General features: G+C 33.6%; 3 protein-coding genes across 5 annotated transcripts in view; 2 read left to right on the forward strand and 1 right to left on the reverse strand.

Moving 5' to 3' along the window:
- Positions 1-3,201: 3,201 nt before the first annotated feature.
- Positions 3,202-3,772, reverse strand: LOC118738386 (39S ribosomal protein L55, mitochondrial). The gene is made up of 2 exons (XM_036469309.1): positions 3,468-3,772; positions 3,202-3,382 (listed from the first exon to the last, which is right to left on the reverse strand). The coding sequence occupies exons 1-2, from the start codon at positions 3,645-3,647 to the stop codon at positions 3,236-3,238; spliced, it is 327 nt and encodes a 108-aa protein (XP_036325202.1). The 5' UTR covers positions 3,648-3,772; the 3' UTR covers positions 3,202-3,235.
- Positions 3,773-4,406: 634 nt separating this feature from the next.
- On the forward strand, positions 4,407-5,485 carry LOC118736956 (ATP synthase subunit d, mitochondrial). Of its 2 annotated transcripts, XM_036467133.1 has the most exons (3): positions 4,434-4,471; positions 4,523-4,532; positions 4,797-5,485. In XM_036467133.1, exon 3 carries the CDS (start codon positions 4,833-4,835, stop codon positions 5,349-5,351), a length of 519 nt encoding a protein of 172 aa, XP_036323026.1. In that variant the 5' UTR covers positions 4,434-4,471; positions 4,523-4,532; positions 4,797-4,832; the 3' UTR covers positions 5,352-5,485. The 2 variants fall into 2 exon arrangements, with proteins under 2 accessions (XP_036323025.1, XP_036323026.1); XM_036467132.1 differs by lacking the exon at positions 4,523-4,532 and having other exon boundaries at positions 4,407-4,471.
- Positions 5,486-7,494: 2,009 nt separating this feature from the next.
- LOC118736957 (lateral signaling target protein 2 homolog) overlaps positions 7,495-27,661 on the forward strand; it is a 67,173-nt gene continuing 47,006 nt past the window's right edge. The window contains exons 1-2 of one of the 2 annotated variants that reach the window (XM_036467134.1): positions 7,498-7,548; positions 7,732-8,610. In XM_036467134.1, coding sequence (XP_036323027.1) covers positions 8,575-8,610 — 36 coding nt within the window. In that variant the 5' untranslated portion in view covers positions 7,498-7,548; positions 7,732-8,574. Of the gene's footprint in view, positions 8,611-27,661 lie in introns of both variants that reach the window. The other variant, XM_036467135.1, reaches the window with a different exon arrangement.

Below are 27,661 nucleotides of genomic sequence, written 5' to 3' on the forward strand. Positions count from 1 at the left end.
ATGAAAAAAACGGACTGAAAGAAGAAACTGGAACAACTCGTAACTGCGTTACCAACTATCAATTCAGTTGAGTGGCGTTCGCGTTGCCAACTGATTTCAGTCCTCAGGGTTGCAATTTTAAGTTATACGATTGTCCTTGTTTAGTTGACGGATTCACCAACTGGCTCGTATCATTGGATTGTTAAATAAAAGCTTGAGATTACCAAATTGCAGTATAATTATCTTTATTGTACAACAAACACTTTACAATACTTGTTCAGACAATAACAACTATTAACAATACTTGTTAAAGCAATTACAACACTTTTTTACAACTTAACTTGTAGCAAAGAGCGTAGAAAACAGGAAGGAAGAGACAACTCGTTATAATTGCAGCGAAAGTGAGTAACAGGCGCGTTCCTTCTCTTTGCTCTAGTACTTTTTTTAATTGGATGAAAAATGGCAAAATTTATGATATAAGCTTAGTATCCAGCTCTTAAGAAAAGCAAAAACTCCATATAAAATGACGTACAAGAAATGGCTAAGAAATTTTCTTGAGTCAAATTTCCTTAAGGCAGTACGCAGTTCTTCAGAAATTTAGTACGCTTTCTACTACGGTTTTCTAAAGTTTTTTGTGAAAAAAGAGCACAAGGCAACCCAGGTTTGCAACAGAAATATATGCCCGTTCCTTTATTTTTCTGAGGAAAGAGTGAGGCAACAGGCTGTGAGGTATAAAAAATGTCAAAATTCTTTGGACACACACGCGAAATAATGGCAATTTTTTCTTGACCGTTTTCTTAAGAGCTGGATACTAAGCTATAAAATGAAGTGCTTTGTGATTAGAAAAAGTTTGTCGTTTGTTTGGTCTGGTAAAAGGCCTACATTTTTCGTAAAAAGTGGGTGCACGTCTGCGGCGAGAACGCTGGCATTGAAAAATCGACCTATGGTAATGATATGCGTTTATAAAACACTTTCAATCTTGAAAACCACATTTTATGATCTTTTTTGCTAATTGTCATTAAGTTTCCTTTGTATATTTTATATTAAATACCAATTTAATCCGCACCCAATCACCGCGCTTTTTTCGTTTTCTTTGTTTCATTCTTAGGCGGATGTCAAAAACGCATACTTTTTCAGAGCGTGTTGCCCGAGTACGAGAAACTCGGTACCCGTCCCTTTTCCTCGTCGCTCGCTCCACAACAAGCTTCGAGTTGCCGCAACAAAAGTTTCCGTGTCTGAACATTCACTTACGATTATCCCTGGCTAGTTGACTTGCTGTCTCCATTAGCGTACAGCCATCGCAGGAGATCTGCCAGTTTCATCGCAAGCGAATGCTCATCGCAGAGAAATTTTTGTACTTGGACATTTCATCGCAGAAGATTTAATTTCAAAAAGTGCTTACGAGTACATTCCAAATGACGAAAACAACTATATTCGCAAAAATAGCTTACTCCACGTTGTTTTTAACATATATTTTAGAGAAAAACACAACGTTGCAAAAATTCTATGTAAAACAAGCTGTGAAACTAACTATTTGACAGTTCATCATCTGCGATATTTCCTGCGATTGCGATGAGCGGTCTCCTCAAGCGATTCATCGCAGGAGAATGTCGCAGCAGATAAACAATCGCTAAAGCTGCTTTTACATGAGGCGATTTTTTGACTGCCGATAATGTCTACTTTGAGGCATGCGATTTTTGAATAACTATTTACATGAGCGATTTTTCCAGAGCGATGTTGAATCGCCTGGAAAATCGCCTCATGTAAAGGTAGCTTAATAGAGACAGCAAATAACTAAAGCTGTAGCAAACCGTATGTATTCGTTACTGAGTTACGGGTACACCCTCGAAGTACCGAATCGTTACTCACATAATAATCTCGTTACTCGCATGTTCCGTATACGCACCATCAACAAGAATCGATCCAACCAACATATTGTGCGGGAAAGAAACATTGTAACATTGTTCATATCGATACTAATTCAGGGTTTACACCGGACAATACTGTCATGACTCATGACAATAGCAATACATGCACACTTTTTCACTAAACATGCATACTTAAAAGTAACGTGTAAAGAAACGATACGCAAGATACAGGTGTTGATTGAAATAGTAACGAATACATACGGTTATCGAAATTTTCGATACTTTTACAGCTCTACAAATAACGGATTTTCCCAAAACCCTCTCGGTTCGTATCGCTGGATTTTTAAATAAACGCTCAAGATGAAGTACAATTTACTCTATTGTAGAATAAATAATATACAACACTCACTAATGCAACAACAACGTTTTACAACAAAACTTGCCAACACAATTTATCTGTTTCACAACTTGCTTTTAGATTGCTGTTTCGCAACTGACAGACCAATCAAGTGTTGCCGTGTGACACTTTTTTTCGCGAATTTGTATAAAATTATAAAAATGCTGAATAAACTATGAAAAATATGTGTAATTAATTTATTCTACTGTCTGCATCCACCGTGTAAACAGACGAAAAGTTTCGCTCCCCCGACAGTCGGGTCTACGTAACCGGAACGACCCAGATTTATATCTGTCACTCCAGCAACACTCCCCAAAAAGCCTTTGAGGAATTTGTATGCTGCTACAACAACAACAACAACGAAAAGAAGTTTCGGAAAGTTTGAATTTCAAAAATAAGAAGTGCTTTCGAAAGTCATTTTACACTGCTCCTGCAATCTCCTTTGAAAATTATTGAGTTTGACAGACTTTTGAAAATGACTTGCACTTGCCACGTCTAACAGCTACTTACACCTTGCAACTTTTATTGCCGAAAGTGATTTCTCCAAAACTGACTGTTTACACGGGAAAGTAGACTTTCGATTTCGTATTTTGCCAGTGAAATGCGTAGAAAAATTGCTTGCATTGCCACCTTTAACCGCACCTTAACTGCTCCTGCAATCTTTTTTGGAAATCCCCATGAACCAAACATATAAGATCACGCAGGAACGCGACGTTATATTTGTAACTGGTACTGCGATAAGTTTACCAATGTAGAAAGGACTTGGTCGCAAAGTGTCTTACGGCTTTTTGTAAAATCGTTCAAATTCCTGCAAATCGGGAAGTACCTGGAACAAGCTTATTATTAAAATTCGTCGATTGATACCCCTGTCGACTTTTTTTAAGGATTTTGGACAAGTTCCGCTGAAGTGTACTTCACTAAAACTATTCACAATAGTTTTCTCAATTTTTCATAAAATTATGTTTTAGATGTCCTACTTGGCCTATGAACTTTATTTTTTCTTAATATATTTCATGTATTTTTTCGCATTGAATGTGTCCTCAACTTCATCTTGAATCTTTACTTTTTTACGCGGTTTTCGTGCTTCCAAGCGTGCTTTGCGCTCTGCCTCACTCAATGTGCTTAGATCCAGTGGCAACTGCATGATAATTGAAATAATTACTAAATTGATTTTGATTCAAAAACGGAATAGTATAAAGTTTGTTTTTCTTGTGAATTCTGACCTTAATGATTTTCCTTGGCTCCTGATAACGTATGTTGATTGTGGAACCATCAGGCTGCACCACCACCGTAGGGTACATGCGGCGATATACCGAGCGATGTAAACGTGTTACAGCTGCTGTCGCAGATGAAATATGTCGCACCTGATATTGACCGGGTATAAGTATTTGCTTTAGAAGCATTTTATTTATTATCTAATCTGATTGCAATATGAATAATCTTAAAAAAAATTAATTTGGAAATGTTGGCCTATCGTTCGATAAACAGCTGATTGTTACTCGCCCAATTTGACAGTGCAAAACCAACGAACTAGTGATGGTAGTTTATAAAATAAAACGGCTCCAATATGTAGCAAAAAGGTGGAAGTTATTTAATTAGGAAATGATTGAAACTGTTTATATGTAGAATACTACGTTTACTTGAAGGTTGATATAATAGGGGTATTCTCGAAGTATTGCACGATGCACGTATTGCACGAAATGCAAAAATACTATCCCAAATTTCGAAGAGTACGAGAGCACCCCATTGCAAAGTGGTAGAATGCATGGGTAGCAAGCAGCGAAATTATGTATCAAATACAATAACAAGAGACAGCAGAAAAAAATGAAGTGAGCGAGATGAGAGGAATGAGAGAAATATGTAGCAATTCCAACAACAAAACAACTAGCACAGGGTCGCATATATCTTGCTATGCTATTTTGCAAAATATATACATGGGTTTCGACGTTGCATATTTTGCAGCGATAGGAAATGTCGTTTCCCATGTATTTTGTTGTTGTGTGTTTGCAAGTTATGCAATCCATGCAATCCGTGCTACGTGCAATGGCTTTGCAAGATTTGGAGAATACCCCTAATGATATACGTATTTATTTTTGCAAAGCGTCCAAAATGTCTTAATAAATAGTGTTTACAACACTGGAACCATTGACATTTGTGTTCGTTGTTTTTTTCATTCGCTGATGTTGACATTTGGCATTCGTTGTCATTTGATCGAGCTGTCAATTCGGTGAGTGCGAAAAATCTGTGAAAACTTATTTTATAAATTTGCAATTTTCAGGGTAAAAAAGGTAAAATACATTATTTACGCGCTTTCACTCTTATTACAACTTGAGTGTTCTGAAAAATATTAATTCTAAACCAAACTAAATTGTTTTTCACCTAACACTGTGTATGCTCTGGATTACATAATTCGGTATCCAGCCACGAAGTTGATATATTTAATGAAGGATCTATAACCCACGTTCTGCCGGAAATAGCACAGTGTTTTTAATTTTCATAAGCAAAACGAGTTTTGTCTTTAACCCACTGACGTAACTTCGTTTTATTTGCAGATTCTATTCTGAAAATCATCCTTTGCTGCTGTTGAAATGGCTTCACGTCGTATTGCACAGAGTTCTATTAACTGGGCCTCTCTGGCTGAGCGTGTTCCTGCCAATCAAAAGGCCAACTTTGCTGCTTTTAAAACCAAATCTGACGCTTACTTGCGCAGTGTTTTGGCCAACCCTGAAAACCCACCACAGATCAATTGGGCACACTACAAGCAATTGATTCCCATTGCTGGTATGGTTGATTCCTTCCAAAAACAATACGATGCATTGAAAGTGCCATACCCAGCTGATACTGTAACCCCACAAGTGGAAGCTCAAATCAAGGAAACCAAGAGTGAAATTGATAACTTCAAAAAGAGCTCTGAAACCCGCATTGCTGACTATCAGAAGAGTATTGACCACTTGAAATCACTGCTGCCATATGATCAAATGACCATGGAAGACTACCGTGATTCATTCCCTGATCAGGCTTTGGATCCCATTAATCGTCCAACATTCTGGCCACATGATGCTGAGGAACAAAGAGACAACAAGGACAGGGTACATGCTGAACATTAAATATTGTTGCTACTATGTCGCGAGTATTTCTTAGCAGAAAATCCTTTACGGTATCAAACGAAATGTAGAAGTATGCAAATGAAATTCAATAAATATATGTAGAAAATTCAACACCGAATGTTGAATATAGATTAGATGCTCTGCAACATTTCTGCATCAAAAAGGGCTGTCAACTGCGCTCGAACCATCCATTTTTTTGGCTCTATTTTACTTCTAATCAAGGCGAATTAATATAAGGTGATAGCAGGAGTACAAAAACAAAAATTTACATGTATTTTGTTTTTGCTTTGGCGGCATAAGCTGTCAAAATCTGTAAGAGTGTGTAGAAATTCAAACAAAATTTTTCAATTTGATATCAGAAGCCGTGCGGCGAAACACACACAAAATCAGCTGAGCTAGTAACACCACCTTATATAAATTCGCCTTGCTTCTAATGGTATTTAATTTTAAATTTGACACATAGTGCCACAATGACACTTGAAAAATAGTAATATTTCCAAGGCGAATTATTATAAGGAGTACAAAAACAAAAATTTGCATGTGGCGGCATAAACTGTCAAAATCTGTAAGAGTGTGTGCAAGGCGAATTTATACAAGGTGGTGTTGTAAAATCAGCTGATTTTTTCGACTTACATCATGGAGAAATGAAATGAAATTTAAATGGCGAAAATTTAATTCGCCATCAACACCACCTTGTGTTAATTCGCCTCGATCAAAGCAGCATTACAACAAACACATCATTTTGACAGCAGGTACAAATTCGACGTGAAATCAGCGGTTCCAAGGCGAATATATACAAGGTGGTGTTGTAAAATCAGCTGATTTCTTCGCCTTACATATATTTTGTTTTTGCTTTTACCAATTTGACAGCACACCCATCAAAAGCAAAAAGAAAATACATGTAAACTATGGGGCGAATTGAGATTTGACATAACACCCGCAATTCAAAATACATGTGGTTGTCGTTGTTGTAATCTAAGTTCGCCACTAACACCATCTTATATAAATCTGCCTTGAGCGGATCCGATAACACCACCTTCAAGGCGAATTTATGCAAGGTGGTGTTAATAGCGAATTTGGATTTTCACCGCCGTACTTCTCAATGTCAAAATGATGTGTTTGTTGTAACATGAATTCGCCTTGTTTACAACAAATACGTCATTGTGACATTAAGAAGTACCGCGGCGAAAATCTAAATTCTCCAGAAACACCACCTTGTATAAATTCGCCTGGGTGGTGTTACTGGCGAATTTAGGTTTTCGCCGCGGTACTACTGAATGTCAAAATCAAGGCGAATTTATACAAGGTGGTGCTACTGGCGAATTTGATTTCGCCGCGGTACTTCTTAATGTCAAAATAAGGTGTCTGTTGTGATATGAATCCGCCTTGTTTACAACAAATTCGTAATTTTGACATTAAGAAGTACCGCGGGCGAAAATCTAAATTCTCCAGAAACACCACCTTGTATAAATTCGCCTGGGTGGTGTTACTGGCGAATTTAGGTTTTCGCCGCGGTACTACTGAATGTCAAAATCAAAGCGAATTTATACAAGGTGGTGTACTGGCGAATTTAGATTTTCGCCGCGGTACATCCTAATGTCAAAATGACGTGTTTGTTGTAAACACATCATTTTGACCAAGGCGAATTTATACAAGGTGGTGTTGATTGCGAATTTAGATTTTCGCCGAGGTACGTCTTAATGTCAAAATGATGTGTTTGTTCTAAAATGAATTCGCCTTGTTTACAACAAACAAATTCGCCTTGATTTTGACATTAGAAAGTACAGCGGCGAAAATCTAAATTCGCCATCAACACCACCTTGTATAAATTTGCGTTGGAATACTCTATCGTTTGAAAACTATCGAGTAATTTGATATGTTAAATTAATATTTCGTATCAATAATTTCATCAAAAATTAGCTTTTTTACAGCATTTGTTAAAAAAAGAAAAATATTTCACATAATTTTATTTATATCCTATAGCTGACGATGAACGCAAGCGAAAAGTTTCTATGCAAAGTATGCTTAAATCAGTCTTTTTAAATAACGGCGTTAAAAAAAACGTCCACTCGCCGCTGCTCAATCATATTTAATTCAAGCATGATGGCGACAATCTTCAACTTTTCGTCAATCGTAATTTTGTTGTGGCCAAGTGTGGATCCACTAATAAGTCAGAGTGCAATTCATTTTTTTACAAGTAAATTGTGGAGTTATCTTTTTTATTTTAATTTTAATTGACCGAACAATTTAAGTTTAAAATTACAAACGCGCCTGTCTATTCCAGTGGAAAAATCACCTCGTGGGGCTACTGCGAACATGTGATGATTTTTCGTGTGATGTGAGCAAAGCAAAAAAAGTGACGTGAAAATTTCCATGCAAGCATATTGCAAAAGTTTCCATGCAGATAAAGAATTACAAATATTTATCAAAAAAGTTGTTTGGCGTAAAAATGCAATTGTAAAATTTATTTGAAGTGCTATGTGTGCTAGGGCGGTAACTTCACGACAAGTGAAGAAGTAAAGTTGTAGCAAGAAAAACGAACGAAAGTGTGTGCTTTGGGCGTCTGGAGTGCAGCGCGTAATTAAATAAAGGCCATTGGAGCAGTTGAAGCGATTATAAAGCTTTAGTGCAACGCCATTGATACTATCTGTAGCCCGTGGAGCAAGTGTTCAGTGTAACACATTTTCAGAGCTTAAAAAAATCTCTGCATTTTACTATCTACGCTCCATTGCGTCATTGCTGACTCGTAGTGTTTCTTTGTTTTGCTCTTGTTCCCTAATCTGTGTGGGTGCATGCCTACAACTCGTTGCGTACGTGTGCATTTCTCGTATACATATTTGTGGACTTTCATTCCGGGCGGTATTTAACGTTTTGTACAGGCTCCTTCGCAGCCTTCGAATATATATACATATAATATTTTGTTGTTGCATTTTGGCCATCTGTGCAAGTGCAAAACGTACATCTGTGCTGCGCTTGGCCGAAGGACGACGCCTTTTTACACAATAACAAAAAGTCCAGCATGCAAATGTGCATATAAGTAAAACTAACAAAATTGTTGACGAAAGGCAAGATTACGAGGAATAAAATAAAAAAGTTTTAATCAAAGTATAGATAGATAGTGTATCTAAGTGTTATAGTAGTATATTGCTGGTGACCGAAGCATTGCAACAACTGTATCGGCCTTTCAGAAAGTCTACATCGAAGGCCCCAAGCAAGGCATAAAATGGATACGTTTCGAAAGTGGCTGAACAAACCAAAGGTAGGTAGTTGTAATTAAAAGCAAGTTTTTTAATCCAAATTAATATATCGAGGGCTTATATCTGCAATTTTGATGTAAATAGGTTTTTGATGGTAACGTGAAAATTTTGAAAATTGCTTTGGCGAAAAGCATCTTAAATTGCTAGAAACAACTTACCATGCAGCAGTCAGAATAACCATAACCATGGGGTAAAGCACAACACAAGGATGCTCATCCCAAAGATTGTTCACTGTTGAAATGAGACTATTCTCTCGCGTCGAATCTTGTTTTCAACAAAAAAACCGATGAAGCAAGCAATCAGCTTTATTTCTCATATTAAGCTACATCAAAGAATTGGATATTATATCTACTCCCATGCCCACTAAAGCAAAAACTCTACGGCAAGGGTATTTGCCCAGTTCTATACTCTTAATGACCTGGGAGCTTATTTTCACAGACGGTTCCAGATATGACACCGGCTGTTCGTGGATGCTTCTCCCGCGTAGGTACTGCTTGGCATTTACAATTGCTAGAAGCTGTATGTTTCGCCTCTAAAAACGAAGGAAATTTCATCATATGCACGGACAGTAAATCAGTCATCGAAGCCCTTTTAACAGTGCTAATGATTCTCATATAATTTCGAAATCGCGTCAAATACTCTTATGGCTTATTTAAACCGTTAGTTTTGTTAGAAATAAAAAATTTACTGGTATTTTTACACATATAAGTATAGGGCGGTGCAAATAAGACCTGCCAATTTCACGCAGTAGGTCCATAGTTTGCCTAGCAGTGTGCGCAGTCGCTCCACCTTGCTGGAATCATAAATAAAGATGCTGCTCTGCCGTTAGCCGTAAAAAGTTGTCAATCGTTGTTCTGTAAGAAGCCCCAGAAATTGTTTCTGGCGTTTCATCCTCATTCTCGAAGAAATAACTATTTCGGCCATAACACCGCACCAAAAAGTGCATCTGGATGGGTGTAACTGGTGCTGGTGTGTTGCCCTTGGATTTTCAAAGCCCCATAATCTACAGATTTGCTTGGGAATGCGCTTCATCCGACAACAGAATATTACCTAAAAAAAATAATTTGCGTGGCAGAAAGAAAATAACAATAATATTAAAAAATAGAGAAGTTATACGTGTTTAACATTGGTAATTTATTTATTTATTATAGTCTATGAACAATAAATTCTTGCCGACTATGAGAATGTCTTATTTGGCCCACCCTGTAGTAATGATGAAGGTATAGAAACCGCACTTGGCAGTGCAGTTGCTTTGTGGCGGCAACAATAAACAAAAAGTTCTAAAAAATCTTTTAGTTACAGAAAAAATACCGCCTATCAAGGCAATGCCTTCAAGGAAACCCCGTATATTCGCTCTTCGGTAAAATTTGAGTGCCGTGAGATAGGCGGTTTTGCAATTGATCGATGGGTGGTTTTTGCAAACACATCGACGATATGTCCAAGTCATCCCATAATTCGCCTTCCAAAGCTGACATATCGCTGTAATGATACATTTCCCTGTCATGTTACCTATAACATACCGCACACGCATTCCATCCGAGCAGTTAGTGTTTTTTAGTTTTGTTGTTAAATATTTTTTTTAGCAAAACTCTCTTTTCCTCATTCCGTTCTGCGATTGCTCGTAGTTGCTCGTATAACATTTCTGCAAGATCATTTTAAATTCCCTTGAGCAAGAAGCACCATCTCGATAATTATGTTGCAGCAACAAAACATCATTAGCAACTTCATTGAACGTTTCATCGACTTTCGTGTTGCCGCAGTATGGTTATTTACTTCTGGTCTTACTGTTGTTATGCCCTCTTACTTATCTACCTCTCCTTATGTTCGGTGCATGGCATTTGGCTGTTTATCTCTGTTTATCAGCGCGAGGTTACTTTTTCTTCCAATATATATATACGTATGTATGTACATAATTACATATATGTATATGTATGTATTTATATATGTAGATAAATACATTTATTCGAATATGCATGCACATTCATTCAAGTTGCTTTCAAATTATTTTTCGACTTCTGTAAATTTCTTTTCTAGTCTGTGTTGTTGCTTCTTCATTTAATTGCAACTACTTGCAATTCTTCATCATTCCGGTTGCATGCAACAATTTAGCACACTCTTAACTGGCCCTCATTCAAAACCGGATATGAGAAGTTTGCTCTTAGCTGGGTATTGACTCTGCAGCATATGCAGATATGTATGTATGTTGTACATACGTTTGTATGTACTGACATGATTACTACCAGCAAAGTAAAATCGCTCAGCAGAGGTGATGTAAAGCTGGATAGAAAGCGGCTATTTTTAGCAATTACTCAAAATTTAATATACAGTGACTCAAACAATTGACCACGTTTTGATTTTTTTTAAATATTCGTAAGGTTCTTCGAGCTAAATTTTTAAAATTTAATTTTTGTTATTTTTCTTTAAAAATACCGTCCAAGCTTTACTCAAAAACATATAAAACACAGATTTAAACTTTAAACAAAATTTAAGGAAAATTCAACAAATTTTCATCAAAATTTAAACTTTTTAATTCAATTCTTTAGAAAATTGTTGGGTATGCAGTTGTATGTGCAAGTTTCTACTGGCTAAAAAATCGGGTTGTTTTTTGAGATTTTTTTTCGGATTGTTTTTTTTTTTTTATATAACATATGCAATTTATCAAAACTGGCGTTGATTTTTTGAAATTGTTGCTAACGGTCTCCCGCATTTTATTTCATAAGCAACTCGTGCTTATATGAAAAAAATATTCCAAAAATCCGTCACCGAAAAAAAATTCTCAAAAATTAACGGGATTTTTTGGCCATTTGAAACTTGCACTTCAATGGACTAAAATTGTGTAGGCTATAAGACTGCATACCCAAAAATATTCTAAAGATTCAGATTAATTAAGCAGAAATTTGACTGAAAACTTGTTGAATTTTCCGTAATTTTGTATAAAGTTTGTGTTGTGATTTATATGGTTTTGGTTAAGTAAAGCTTGCATGGTATTTTTCTAGAAAAGTAACAAAAAAATGAGCTCGAAAAACATTACGAATATTTAAAAAAAATCAACACGTGGTAATTTGTTTGAATCACTTTATGTGCATACCCTGCAAACCATGTTTTTAGAGTATTCGAAATTGCAGAGAAATGTTAAAGAAATCGTAAAGATCTCATCCGATTTTTTTGCCACAATTTTTTAAATGAAATAAACTAGGTAACCCTGGAAGTACACATGATGCATTTGAAGCTATTCCACTGGCAGTGAGGTGGAAAGTTAGCCTTTTAAAAAATAAAACCGACCTTTTTTTAGTGTGTTTTTAATTGTAAAATATATTGAAAATATATTTAAAAATGAAAACTGGCGTCATCGATTGGACGAGGCGCGATGTATGTATATTTAGGGTTGATAAACGGTAACATTTACTTACTTACATATGAATAAGTGATTTAATGTATAATTTTAATTTTCTTTATTTTTAGTTAAAATAAATTTAATATATTATCATTTAGTTCGTTATTGGGAAAATCCAAACTACATTGCGGGGTATGGTATGGTGCACAGTTGAACTAAACGATATTTATTTTCAAGCTGTTAACAGCAGTATGCTTTCATTAGGTGAAAAGTGCGAAAGTAAAAGTTTTCACAAAAAATAAAAATAAAAAATAAAAAATAAAAAAACTTAATATTTGTAGATGGTCAATATGTGTACATACATATGCACAAACGTACATGCAAACATTCATACCAAAAGATAAATACATACATTAAAGAAAGTCTTTCGAAATCGATTCACAATATGTATTCGAAAACTTTTTCTTACTTGCTCGCCACGCTTGGTTTTATGATTTTCACTCATTTTGGGAAATACCCACTTGTGGCTTGATTCATTCACCAGCCATTGACAATCCCACGCTGTCTGCTTCAGCTGCTTACAAATTTGGTGGAAAATAAAAAATGTTTAAAGTAATTGCCGCAAATATTAACGAGTGGACATACATATGTATGTACACACACATATACATAAATATAATTTTGTATGTATTTGATGCCAGTGAGAGGTACTCGTAAAAATGCTGAATATATCTGTGCTTAAGTAAAAAAATGGCTTTTCACTTATTAACAAATTTGTACTATAAATTGTAAGGTGTTGATTGATTTTGTGCCCACATGCTAACTTATGAGTACTGCACGCGCTTGTTGTTGTTGTACCAGCATACATCGTTGAACGAGAGAAGTGCCACATTAACGGCGGCAATTATATATTTCGAATATCATTTTATTTTAAGCGTTCCGATATTCTTTTGTTCGGATAAAATCTGGTTAATATCCCTTCTGTTTTTCTATCCAGATATACGGATATTCTAAACAGTGTTTGAACGAAGTTGCAAAATACATAATAGAATACTAGATTAATAAACAAGAATTTATTGTTATTTTCGGATAACCGGTTAATATCCGTTCATTTGGAAATCCATATATGCGGTCTATATCCGTTCATTTTGTTAATCAAATATTCGAAGATCCGAACTGTCCGGATCCAAAAATTTCCATGTAGAGCTCCCAGCCATCACGATATGCACGCTTCTGACGCTTGCTTGTCGACCTTTATTTTTAGAAATTTATAGCTTAGATAGTCCAGCTATATGTGTATATAAGTACATACATATTCACATTAGACCGCACCACAGAAAGTATATTTGCAAGGCAATTTCAAAAAAATCGGCTTTCTGCTTGCACACAATTCAAACTGAACATTTGAAAGCACATTTACATGTCTGGCTGTAGCTGAGCGTGCAAAGATATTTCTTACACTTGGTCGCGGCCAAGAATGTCGCATGTTCGAATCTCTTTAGGTGGAGCATTTAATTTTAAAATTTTAATTTATGTTTTTCTTAATTATGAAAAAGCATCTGTGAAGTGCTGAACGAACGCGTAATCAAACGACTAACTTTAAAGTGCTTTAAGTCAAATGCATTTTCAATTAGTTGATGAAATCACATGCAGAATCGGATAATTGACTGATGCCTAGAACATCGCCATGTTAAAGTCAACAGTTCGTTCCAAGGAATAAAGTCAGATCTTCAACTAGTTCTGGTGGGTAAAAAACTGGTTGAACAGCGCTATTTAAACTATGCAGTTTCTTTCCGTACTGGTCTGTAACCTTAAAGCTCACTTTATATTTAAAGGTTCGATTAAAAATAAAGCTATGTCTAAAGCTAGGCTTAATGCTTTACCTTAGACGCAATCATAAGTTTTATTGCAACCTTTAAATATAAAGTGATCTTTAAAGTTACAGGTTACTTGAGAAAACGGCCCTTAAACTAGTTTCTTTCCGTACTGGGGTATGTTATTGTTGCAAACTGAATAAAAAATATAACCGCATACTTAATCAGATAACCTGATAACCAGGCAAGTGTGAACAACACAATTTTTTTGTTTTGTTTAACCGAACGTGGTGGTGTCTTTTCTACATTTTTCGTGTTTTTTGCAGCGTTTAAAGTCAGATCTTAAAGTATGACATTTCTACAAATGTGCCGGCTCGAGAAGAGAATTTACTTATTAGTTCCAAATTTTATTGAACTCGTTCTAGTACTTACCCATCAGAGCTCAGTCCGCACCACCCTAACATAAGAAAGTATTCTGATTATTCCAGTGGAACTATCTAAAAAAAAAAATATTTTTCCTTGCCTTAGACTCAATGGTGTGCGACGAATTTTTTTTTTATTATAACGTGGTACGGTCTAATGTTAATATCTTCTCCGAGTTTTTGTGATGTCACTGTGCAATGTCAAAATTTTGTGAATGCCTTTCGAATTTCATCTAAAAATATTTTTGGGCTGGTGCACACTGATGACGTATGAAATAAACACGTAAATATCAAAATTGCTGCAGATTGCGAGTGGGTAATAAAATTGTATACCTATGTAGGTATTTGTTTCTTTTACATATAATTTTATGGCGTTTGGCGCTTCCCTTACAGAGGCTTTGTTTAGCATGTTCCCTGTCTTGATATAAGCGTAGCACAAAAAAAAAAATGTTTGTCAAAAAGTTATGGAGAATGAAATTCTCTACGATATCGGCTATTTAAATATGTTATGTATTTTCAACATAAATTGTTGAGAGCTTGCTGCGAAATGCGTGACTTTCAATCAAACAAGCTTTGAATTCAAATCAGCAGGGGTTGAAATTCACTCGGAAGTGAATTGCAAAACCTGCCTGAATGTAAAATTTTTTTCGCACTTTTTGCTAATTATTTACAATAAAAAATGATTTTTAAAAAGCTTATGTATAAAAAATGTAAGAAATTGAATTCTCTACAAATTTGTAGTCAACCGTTTTTTACGAAAAATGCAAAATAAGCTTGTAAATAGCAACAAACAAAAAAAAAACCCAAGATGGCGGAATGTTCCCATGATCTACGTGTCAAATAGAAGTAAACTGCATCAAAAGTTCGTGTTTTTTCCATCCAACCAATTTGATCTTAAATTACTGCGCTAAAAATTAACTTCTCAAAACCAAAAAAAAATTTAATTTTTTAAAAAGTTGAGGAGGTTTAAAAATATTTTTGCTATATTTGACATCACGGGAAAAAACTACATCAAGTGTCATTAAAACATATTACATTTCTCACTGACTTTTATAGGCAATTTTGATCACTTTGTAAAAAATTGCGTGAAAATGCTGAACTTTAGGGCCTTTGAGGCACGTCTTTTCGTTATACGATTACTTCTATGGGAGTCTTGCTTTTTAGGTCAAAGCTGCAAGATAAGGCGCAGTCTAATGTACATACAGTACATGTTATATGTATGTACATATGTGTATGAAAGTGGGCTTACTTTAATTCGTCGCATTTTATAGTTAATTTATTTTTAATTTTTGTCAACCCTGCTGTTGCCAATGTCTGTTGTACATATATAAAATTCGCAATATGAGACACGTTTATTGAGGACAGGCAATGCGCGGCGATGCGATTGCACGATTCACTTATTGCACTGTCGTCATCGGCCGTCGGCGGCGTCACAATCGCCATTGTGAGCAAGAAACATCGTCATCGCATTCGGCTACGCCAATATTGCACACTTCGACGTTAAACAAAAAATTTACTATTGAAATACTCGCACTTATGTATGTACGTACATATGTATGTACAAATAAAAGAAGTTGCAGTTTTTTTTTTTGCTATTTTTGAACTTGTGTGATTATAGTTTCTGCTGCAGATCAAAAATTTAGCAGCGTTGTGAAGCCAAAATTTTATGCTCAATGTAATTTTGCGTTTTTTACTTTTCAATAAGCGAATCTGTTTATTAATGTTAAAATGCGAAACAGTTTACAAAATTATTATTAAAAATGTATGTATGTTGCTCCAATTACAATACTTCCTCTACATAATTACTTACAATTTTGTTTGCGTATTTTTTGTTTCCGTAATATGATTTATGTTTTGACATTGATTTCAGCTGTTATGGCGCCGCTAGTTGCTGCTTACTCACCTTGTCATCTGTTCAGATCACCAGTTCATAATTTACTTGATTTTTTCTGCATATATCATAATTTTTTAGATGTTTTGTCAAATATGGAAGACTTGTAATGATTGCACAAGGATTCAAATTTTATTCACATTTTGGATGTTTCGAGGTTAAAGATTGTAGGCTTAACATACTAGGGGCAGTGAGCTACTGATTTTTAAATTACAGATATAAATGATATTTTTTCGGCAAAAAAGTGTTTCGAAGCTCAAGACAATTCTCTCAGTTTTCATCGAAATGTTGCTTTCAATTGACATAAAAAATAATAAACGATTAAGAACAAATATAAAAACAAATTTAAAAAAAATCAAAAAATAAAATAGAGGGAAAAGGAATAGTTGAATAAAAAACGAATAATTGAATATAAAAAGGAATAAAATATAAATAAAAATAAAAAATCTTATAACAATAACAAAAAATTTAAAAATTTAAAATTAAATAACAAAATAATGAGTATAAATAAGTAATGCATAAGTAAAGAACAAATATTTTTAAAACAAGTTTTCTATATATTAACCAAATATGTCCACACTTGCGCGACCTATCGGCAACATTTTTTGTGTTGTTATTCCTTTTCATATAAATAATATTCATTTAAAATATGAATCATCGAACGAATTAATTCATCTTTCATAACGCATTGTCATCTGGTTACGATCTAAGTTTGTCTCTTCTTCATCGGTAATTTAGTGAAATATTGATCGCGAAATGCCAGGACGTACAAGTGAAGTTAAAAAAAAAGCTTGTAAAAGGAAATAAAAAAAACATTAAAAAAACAAAAAATAAATAAAAATAAAAGAGTAATATTAAATAATTAAAGAAAATTAAGTTAAAAAACTAAACAAAAAAACTTAAAACGCAAACAAAATAAAAGACAAAATACAAATGAAATAAAAGCCAAAAAATATAAATGAAAAAAAAACTAATGAAACATACAATACAAATTAAACTGTATTTTCTAGCCGATTTTATGTCCGCAACTGTATGTATAACCACACCTACAACTATTCCTATAACCATTACACCTAGCATTGCCATTACCACTACCAGTACCATTGCCATTATCATTACGTATCATTTTGCATCAAATTCAAAATAATATTGCTTACCGCTAGTGTTTATTTATTAGTTCAATATTTTTAAGTTCAATTCCTCACAAATGCCACTAATCCCAAGTTGAAAACTTTATAGAAAACTGAGGAAAAAATTCATCAAATTTTCATCGAAATTTCAAATTTTTTTCTCTCTTTATATTTTAGAACAAGTTTCAAGTGTCTAGCAATTACCGTTGATTTTTTAGAATTTTTTCTTTTGGCATATGTCTTCCCTATAACGAATAAACACAATTTATTTTTATAAGTATGGAAGAAAACCGCAACACTATCGGGGGGAAAAATTTAAAAAATCAACGTAAATTTTTAACCACTTTAAACTTTCCATTATTAACATACACCTGCGTTCAACTAATTAGCAACGAAATTGAAAATAGTATTGTTTGCAAATTATTATTATTTTTTATTTTATTTTTAATAATTTTCATTTAAAATATAATTCAATCTCTAACAGAAACCACAATAATAAAAGTTTCAAAGCTTGCAAAAAAAATACTTCAAAAAATTGTCATCAAAATTTTCAAATTTTTATTCGGAATATTTAGAAAATTTTCAACACTTTTGAGTTTGAAATTCGGATGAAAATTTGATGAATTTTTGCAGTTGTTTACCACGTTTGAATGGGGTCTAAAATCTTGTGTCCGAAACTGTATACATATATGTACATACATACATGTGTAGATTCTTACGTACTATGTCTGTGTATATACATATTTTCACTTTTTTTACTTCCACATTTACTACCTGCAATTTCGCGTTTCATTCAAAATTTACCAAGTTTCACTTTTATGCGACTGTAAAAACAATCGCGTGGCAGCATTTTTTAATTACCTCCATGCTTCGGGGGGTCTCCTTTTGGTCACAGAAATGACGATGTTAATAATACCTATACAATTAGCTGCTGCTGCTGCCATGTGCCGCAATTAACAAACGCACTGACACAAATTCAAATATCAAATAAAAAAAAATTATAGTAAAAACAGTGCAAGAAAAACATAAAGTCGTCCAATGCTCTACAAGTAGCGCAAAGAACATTTATTTCGTTATGCTTGGCGCCATATACATACATATTTTTTACGCTTTCTGCATTCGATTCAGCGAATGAATGTGCAACTGGTTGAGTATCAATAAAATGTACATATTTCACTTCATAGTCTCGCAGCATTGAGACTACAATTTGAAAATAATATAAAAATTTTAAAGACTTTTATTAATTTTTGTAAAAAGTCATCCTCAGCTTGGGTGAATTATTTAAGCGCACACATAGCGTATTTTTATTCATATGCATCCATGTCTAAATATACATATCTATTGCAGCGCACACATCTTTCGTCGTCACGAAAATTCTCTATACACAAACCTCCACCCACTTGTGGATCGTACTATTCAACTAAACAAACATTGAAAATGTGAAAATTGTGCTCTTTGTTGCCATGGGCTTCTTTCATTGAAATTTCCTTTGCTGTAAAATTGCATAATTCTCTCAGAAATAAGTATCTAAAATTAAATACGAAAGAAAATTTTTCCTACCCTAAGCTTTCAAAACTTACGCCATTGCCTGACTACTTCTGCACAGATTTTAAAAAATAAAAATATAGACAAGTTTAATTTAATGACAGCATTCTGCTTGCCAAATGCCCAGCTAGTTTACATACATACCTCCACTTTGCAAATAAATCTATAGGCGGCTGCATATTTTGTGAGGCCAACAGGTAGCAGGTAGAGTCACAGCAGCCACAGATCGTTTTACTTTGATCGTCGCCTACGCCTACTTCTTCCCTCGCTTTCACTGCGTTTTAAATTACCTTTTCGTCTGCGCGGTTCCTACGACACAATTCGGCATATATCTAGCTGTTTCCACATACATACATGTAATGACTCAAACAAGTGACCACGTGTTATTTTTTTTAAAATACTCAATTTTTTTCGAGCCAATTTTTTTTTGTTAATTTTTTTTTATTAAAATATTGCCCAAGCTTTGTAATTGAAAATTTCGAACATTATACAAAATTTAGGAAAATTCAAATTTTTTTTTATAAAATTTCAATCTTTTTAAACTTAAAACAGGCGCTAAAGATTCAGATTAAAAGGTTTGAAATTTTGATGAAACTTTATAAAGTTTTCCTAAATTTTGTATAATGTTTGAACTTTATATGGTTTTGGTTAAAGCGTGGATAATATTTTTATAGAAAAAAAAACAAAAAAAAAAATAAAAAATTAACTTTAAAAACTTTGTGAATATTAAAAAAAAATCAAACACATGGCCAATTGTTTGAGTCACTGTAGTGGTTTTGGTTGTCTCCCCCATATAAAAAAAAAACAAAATCTTTTTTGTGCGGCCTCTGTGAGTTGTACTAGTTATGTGTATGTAAACCTGTTGTGCCAATTCAACAATAAATCGGGTGGCTAGACTGCAAGAAAACGACAGATGGCTCAAAAAAGTAAAAGTGTAGACTGACGGTTGGCGGTTATTTATAGTTGTTGCTGTTTCGCTGTTGCTTTTTTATTTTTGACTAAAAATTCAGGTCATTGGACTACTTTGTGAAAATTGCCTTTCGCCTTGTAAATGTACGATTGTGATGTACTATTGCGGGGGAAAATCGAATTTCTCACTCTACAGTAAAGGACTTATTGATGTAAAAATTGATTTAACATTGCTTTTAAAAGCAAAGTTTTGAAGTGAAACTTCTTTGCGTTCGGTTGGCAGTAAATGCAAACATAAACATCGATGTAACGCAAAAGCGACACGCTCGTTGCGATCGAATTGCAAGCGAAAAAACGACAGAATAAAGTACGTTATGGAGGGGGTGGTTGGTCACAATTGAGATTAAGATTATAGTTGGGATGAATTCTGCAGAAAAGCGCTCATATTTATATGTACATATGTACTTAATACGCAAAGGGCACATTTTATTAAAAAATTAATTGCAAGTTATGTAAATCAATTATTAGTATATGGGTGTCAAAAGGAATGTTTTAGAAAAGGCTTAATTAATTTTTCAAAATTTTCACAAGTTTCGTCGACTTCTAATTCTAATGCATACATACATTTTAAAGTGAGCTAGGACGTTTTTGAACCGAATTCTGAGATAGGCCGTTCTTCAACCAAAATTCTGAGATAAGGCGTTTTTCAATCAAATTCTGAAATAGGGCGTTCTTGAAAAGTTTTTTCAGATAGGCTGCCAAGTTAGGTCGATCTTCCACTCAGCAGTCGATATGTTTGTTATATGTTAGCTAGAATTCGCGCATCGAATTTTTATTAGTCAACATTGTTATTTTGTGCGGTAATTCCCGCGCGGTAATCAAATACTTGAAATTTCAAATGATGCAACAGCTCATTTGTTAGCACACGACTTATGCACATACTCGTACATACATATGTATGTTTGTATGTAAGCATACAACTCAAATGCGGACATTTTTTTAAGACACCAACCAACCAACTATTTCTAGCCATTTTTAAGGTGGCAAACGCGTCTTGAATTATTAACAAACTGTGTCGCGTGTGAGAATGCTCACACATCTATGGAGGAAATACGTACTTACGTACATACATACTTAATAAAGTCTGCAAGTGTGAGGGCGCTTTTGCAATAGCCATAAGCTTTGCTAAAATATTTTTATAATGCATACATACATACACATCGAGTGTACTTTGGCAAAACCTCGTATCTCAAAACACTCTGTGTTGCATTTTTCGTTTGCATTTGCTTTTTATGGTGGGCGACATTGTCAAGAGCGTTGACTTGTGAAGGGTTGCTGCTGTGTGTTGGTGTCCGAAGCGTTTTGGTTGCAAAAGTTAGCTGTCTTAACAAAATTGTTGTAAGGAAATCTGCAGTCATGCAGCAAAAAAAAAAAAACTTCAACCAAAAAGATGAGGAAGTATCAGTGTCAGCTAAGTGGCGAAATCAAGTTATGTTTTATATTTAAATCACGATGTTTAGTGACCAGCAGCTAAGAAGCGTTATAAAGTTTTTTATTATGATAGCTGGGTTGTTAAGACTGGGGGGCGTTCGAGGATTTACATACATATCTATTAAAACATGAAAGAAGTTAAGTCACTTCTTTAATTTTTTATCATATTTTTCATTTGTATGTACATATGTTTATACAAAAGAAAGAAAAATTTTTTGACAAATTTTGAGAATTTAGTTAATTTTCATTACCTTTTATGAAACTATTTTCAATTCTACAACAAAAAGCATATAAATCAAAGTTTAAAACTTTTCACAAAAAATGTAAAAATTCAAAAAAAAAAAAAAATTCACCAAAACTTCAAACTATGTATGTAAATATGTATGTATTAGAGGACAGCATGAATTCACTCAAACTTCTAGCCAAATAGAGTAAAGTAGATTTGAATATTCTACATCACATTCAAAACACTCAGCGTTTGGAATTTCGTAAGTTATCAATATAAATTTTGTTTTAAATTTTCTACCTTTAAATGGAAGAATGTGAATGAATGAATGAATGAAAAACATTCAAATCATTCAAACTCATTTCGGTAACCAAAATCGTCCATTCGTTTTGTATGTGAATAATTCACAAGCCCTTTTGAATGAATTCATGCAACCCTCTAGTATGTACTTATTTAGAATCAAAGAAAAATACGTGTGTCAAGTTAGCACTACACTTTTCGAAATTGGAAAAGTTAACTACGGCATTAATTGAAGTGTTTTTGTTGTAAATTTGTTGTGGAAAGAAAAAATTTGTAGCTCTCGTTTTTTAAGAAAAAATGGTATGTAGTGCTGTTGGTGTCAAAAATTGTGTTTTTGCATAAATGTAAATTTTATTGTTGATTTTGGTAGAATACCCATCTAGTGAAAATGTTTCTTCGGAAAAATTTATTTTTAATGCGATAAACCCCTAGGAACCAGCGTGCCAGTTTTAAGACTAAAGTTTACAAAACAGAAATATTAACTTTGCAAATGCGTATTTAAACTATTTGTTTTACAGAACATGATCCGACCCAACTATGCAATTCAAATGGTAGCTTTTGCACTTTACTGCACATTCCCATTTTGGTAGATGTTCAAAAACATCAATAACATTTTCTTAGCTTAAGTAATGTTGAAGAAACGTGCATTACTGTTATAACGGGTTTTTAAAGTTAATTTTCTGATTAATTTGATATACAAACGATTTTTAAATAAAACCATTTTTATGGGTCGGCGACGTGTTTCGAAAGTGCTTAAAAATCGAAGTTTTTTTGTATGGACATTTTTTAATATGCTTACATTACTTACATTGTTTATTATTCTTGCTTAGATCATGCGGATTTTAACACCTTCTTTTAAAACAAAAAACCAATTTAAAATGGGTTGTATTTCAGAGGTCGGCAAACGTTTTGTAAAATCGCAGTTTGTAAATTATTACGTTTTTTTAGCTATACATCGCACCCATATCTATATCTTAAAGGTACGATATGCTTAACGTATACTTACTGGTAGCAGAAATAATAGATTCGCCTTATTTTGCACAATTTTGGATATACTTCTGTAGTTTATTTAATATTTTATATGAATCCACATTTTAAACTTTGTACAAAGGCTATAAAAATTTGACAAATTTTCAACAAAATTTCTGACTTTTTTATCAGAATTTGTCGAGTATGCAGGTCTATAGCCAATTAAATTTTTGTATAAGAAAGTACAAGTTTCAAGTGGCTACAAAATACCGTTGATTTTTGGCATTTTTTTGTTGTTGACGGTGCTAGGCATTCCCTTCCATGTAAAAAAATTTTCGAACATACTTTGTATGGAAAAAATCAGTGTTGGGCAGTACGATACGAAAAGTACTCAGAACTCGATTCTCAAAAGAATGCAAAGTACCAAAGTACTCCAAAGTACACACACAAACACTCTAATGTACTCAGAATTTGAAGGAACACACAAGTACTTTGTACCATGATAAAAATATAGTAAGGTAGAACCGCTGAGAGTCACTTTTAAAATTCTTGACGTTTCCAAACAATTTAATTTTTAAATTTACTCACAAACTCACACACACATTTTCATTTTCAATCTCAAGCAACAACAATTTCGAACAATTTCAATTTTTTGTTTTCATTTTTATATGATTTTAAAATGTTGGCAAACTTCAAAAAAAAATCATGGCCGACAAATTGAGAGAACGGTTATACCTTGCTATGTTTTTATCATGCTTTGTACTCAAAAATACTCGGTTCCAATCATAGCTTTGATACATGTACTCAGCATCGATTCAAAATACTCAGTATTAAGTGTAGAATAGATACTTAAAAGTATTGAGTTCTATTTACATTTACCGGTATTCAGGAATGATTATACTCAATTTCAAGTTTCAATAATTTTCAAGTATAATACTTATACCCAGTACAGGTAGACATTCAACCGACGTAATTTAATTAAATAATTTAAAGAAAGTACTAAGTACTTGCAAAAATACCCGATCCTTAAAAGTATCGATACCAAAGAAACACTAGAAAAAATGCGTGAGACCGTCAAAATAAGACCAGTCTATTATTTCCGCCACCACTGTATCTGTTCTAATTAAAAAAGTTGCTTTAAATAAAAATTTTGTAGAAAATTTGAAGCTTTGATTTGTATGGCTTTTGTGGTAGCATTAAGCATATTTTTATAAAAAATAATTAAAATCTAAATTTTAAAAATTGTCAAAATTTGTCAATAGGTGTTGCGCTGCTATTTTCGTGAACACTGCTGTATGTCCATTTATATCTTAAGTATTTCTGCAAAGTTTACAAACACCGTTTTTAAGCGATTTATTGCCCAGAAATTCACCTCGCTTGCGTTATTTAACTATTAAATAATAACGATGAGCGTTGTTAACCGGCTTTTATTTATTTGTTAACTTCTTCAAATTACAATTAAAATTTTAAGTTTTTTTTTTCTCGTTCATATCGCATTACATTTGTAGGCTTTCTTGTGCATGCATGCAGTATATACATACATACATACATACATATGTAAGTCTACACAAGTGTCTATTGCTTAATGCAACTCCGATCGCTAAAAAATTATATGTAAAATATTATTTTAAAATTTATTGTTTGTTTTGCACTACTCCAGTTTCAAAAAAGTGAAAGTCGCTGGCTGGTTGCGCTGTGATTGCAAGCTTCATATTCATTGCCTATTATAGGTATACATACTTAGTATACAAATATTAATACAGCCACGCTTTAGTTTACAAAGTGAACCATTATGTACTCACTTCCAAGTCATACATTTAGTCAAAACTGATGTTGCTTATATGAAAAAATTGGTATAAGAAAAAAGCGTAATATTTTTTTTTTCATAGCTATTTAATCCTCTTGTAATTATTATTTTTATTCCACACGTACCATATTTATTAGTTTGTAGGCATACTTTTTATTTACCACAATATTCGATAAGCAGCGGTGAGTGTATCAAGATCTGCCTTACCACACAGAGTTGGGGCTGCAGTTAGTAAGAAAGCACCACAATGCTTGCCAGAAAACAGTTGCCCCATACCAAAAGCCACGCGCAGTTCGCAGCTGTAAGTATGTACATACAACTATGGACTTTACCACATTCGAAACCGCATTTGTATAAAGTATTTGATTTGTTGAAGGCCACACCATACTTATGTATGTATGTACACTAGGGTGGTCCAAAAATGCTTGTGGAAAAAGTAAAGTCGGAAGTTTTATGCTCTCATCCCCTAGGATTGTTCTATACCGAAAAAAAAAATGTCCCTATTTTTCTATTTTGAAATAAAAAAATATTTTGAGGTCACTCAATGCGCCCAAAGTTTTCCATGTATTTTATATGAGGAAAAAACAACTTTTCGTAGAAATGGTATAGAATTCTTAAGAAGCAATATATTTTTATCGGAAAACTTTGTTTATCTGCAGGAGATTCGCAATAATAATACCCAATTGTTTATTTAACCACTTTTTCATCGCAACTGTAATTTATAGGTCCGCCAAAAACCGATAAAAACCCCAAAAAATGCAATGTGTGGACCAAAAAGAAATCGTTAGTATTAAAAAATGGTTAAATAAACAATTGGGTATTATTATTGAAAGTCTGAAGAGAACCAGAGTTTTCTACGAAAAGTTGTTTTTTCCCCCATATAAAAATACATGGAAAACTTTGAGCGCTTTGAGCGACCTCTAAATATTTTTTTATTTCAATATTAATCGGGGGTGGGGGCATTACAATTCCGACTTTACTGTTTTTGGACCACCCTAATGTGCACACATATACATATAAATATCTAGTAGCTGTTACTTCTAATGTAAATGTTTTCACGGCGACGCTTAATATCTATGTACATACATACATGCATATGTATGCAGTATATGTTAACAGAAAAATTCTTATCTGAAACACGGAAATATTTCTCGTCGAAACGTAAATTTAACTATTTGATTTGCCATTCAAATGCGTAATTAATTGTTCATAGGTGTGTTGTGTGTGTTGGCTCTCTTTTACATAGAAGTCCACAGCTTTTCAATACTACTTCAATACCAAGCAAATATCATCTCATCACTCACAAGATTTTGTTGTGATATGACTATTTATGAGCCTTTTGAAGGCTTTCCGTTTATTGAGAGGTGAACACTTTTCGACCCTTAGTTAAATTTAATAGCCCCGAACACCAAAGATATTCACTTCAAATATGCTGGTTTTTTTTCCCAATCTTCAGTTGTGCAAACCAACTTAACCAACCAGCTTAAACCTTAAATACTGTTAACTCGTGAGTTAAAATGATAAAATAGCGCTCTGTTAATTACTTCAAAAAGGCTGTTTCTATTGTGGAAAATTACCTCATATACACCACGAAAACAACATCGCCGCCAGAGGGCGCAAATTGCCAAAACATTTTACTTCTTTAGACCGTTTTCACAGGCGAGAGTTTATTTACATTTAATAGTTGCCTTTGAAGTTGAGCGCTGAAAACCTATACAGTTAACGCCGGCTTTCTAAACTATAATTTATTTTCCAGCTACCAAATCACCATGGACACACACATAGCGGACGCCACTATGCGTCTGAACGATTTGAGGACATGCTTATCTCGGAGCAGACATGACATGAATTGGCCACCATGATCATGTGATTTGACTTAGCTAAACTTTTTCTTGTGAGATATCCTAAAGTCACAGGCCTATGTCAATAAGCCGCAATCGACCGTTGCCTTCAAAGCCAACATAGCCAAGGTCATCGCTCAAATTCAATCGAATCTAAGCCGCGGCGTGATTGAAATTTGAAACACTTAGAAGCGTGTCACTATAGGAAGACGTGATGGGCATTAAAATGATGTTATTTGTATTCCATACATAATGGCAATCGTGGGCATTTTATTATTCCATTTCATTTCAATATCTATCCACCCTTACTGGAGTCTTTACCTGGAATATTATAATCGGTACTGTTAAAATAACTAAGCCCTTTAAAATGAAGTTGTGTTATCAGTTGTTGGAAATGTGATAAATTTCTGACACTTCTCTGAACTTTCATTAAGTAGAAAGTGTTTTTTGTTTCGTTTTTATTAGGGCTGCAAACAGGTTTTGAACCGAACCGTCGCGTTTTTCGGGCTTCGAACCGAACCACGTACCGTGTACATACATATGTATGCATCTAAACGCAAGTTTCAAACTTTGTAGAAAATTGAAAAAAAAACTCAAACTTTTTGTTCAGAGTTTTTAGAATATAGTTTTGTGGATTACTAATTTTCTGTATTTTTTTTTTTAAATAAAACTAAAATAACCTGGAAAAAAATCGAAAAAGCATTGTGGCTATTCAATTGAATGGGAGTGTATATACAAAGTAATCTATGTAGAGCAATTGAAATCCATGAAATCGTCGATTTTTTTTTTTCGTAAGTGCATGCGAAAAAGTTTGTGTTGCGAAAATCCCAAGCATTTTAAAGTTTGTAGAAAAAGTATGTGCTGTTATTTATGTCTAATTTAAATTTTTACCTTTAATTTTGCACAATTTTACCATGCCAGATACTAGCATACATTATTTAATAATTGCTAATTGCTAAATTCAATAAAAATTGGTCGTTATAGTTTTTAAGCTTCTTCTTTTCTTTTGTATATTTAATATTAAATTTATGTTATCAAATCACAATTTAGAGAATGTTGCGCATATTCTTCCATATAACACATGATCAAAATTTTTTATGAAAAAAAATCCACAACACCCTTCACAAACAAATTATAAAAAATCAACGGTAATTTTTAACGACTTCTGACTTGCACTTTCTTAGACTACAGTTGAATGTTTTTTAAAGTTTGAAAGTTTTCTAAATATTCTGATAAAAAATTTGGAAATTTTGATGACAATTTTTTGAAGTTTGATTATATTTTTTTTTGCAATTTTTGCAAGCTTTGAAACTTTTTATTATTGTGGTTTCTGTTACAGATTGAATTATATTTTAAATGAAAATTCTTAAAAAT

Source organism: Rhagoletis pomonella, unplaced genomic scaffold (assembly GCF_013731165.1).
Source record: "Rhagoletis pomonella isolate Grant_MI unplaced genomic scaffold, Rhpom_1.0 Rhpom_scaffold_00004, whole genome shotgun sequence".
In the NCBI taxonomy this organism is placed as follows: domain Eukaryota; kingdom Metazoa; phylum Arthropoda; class Insecta; order Diptera; family Tephritidae; genus Rhagoletis; species Rhagoletis pomonella.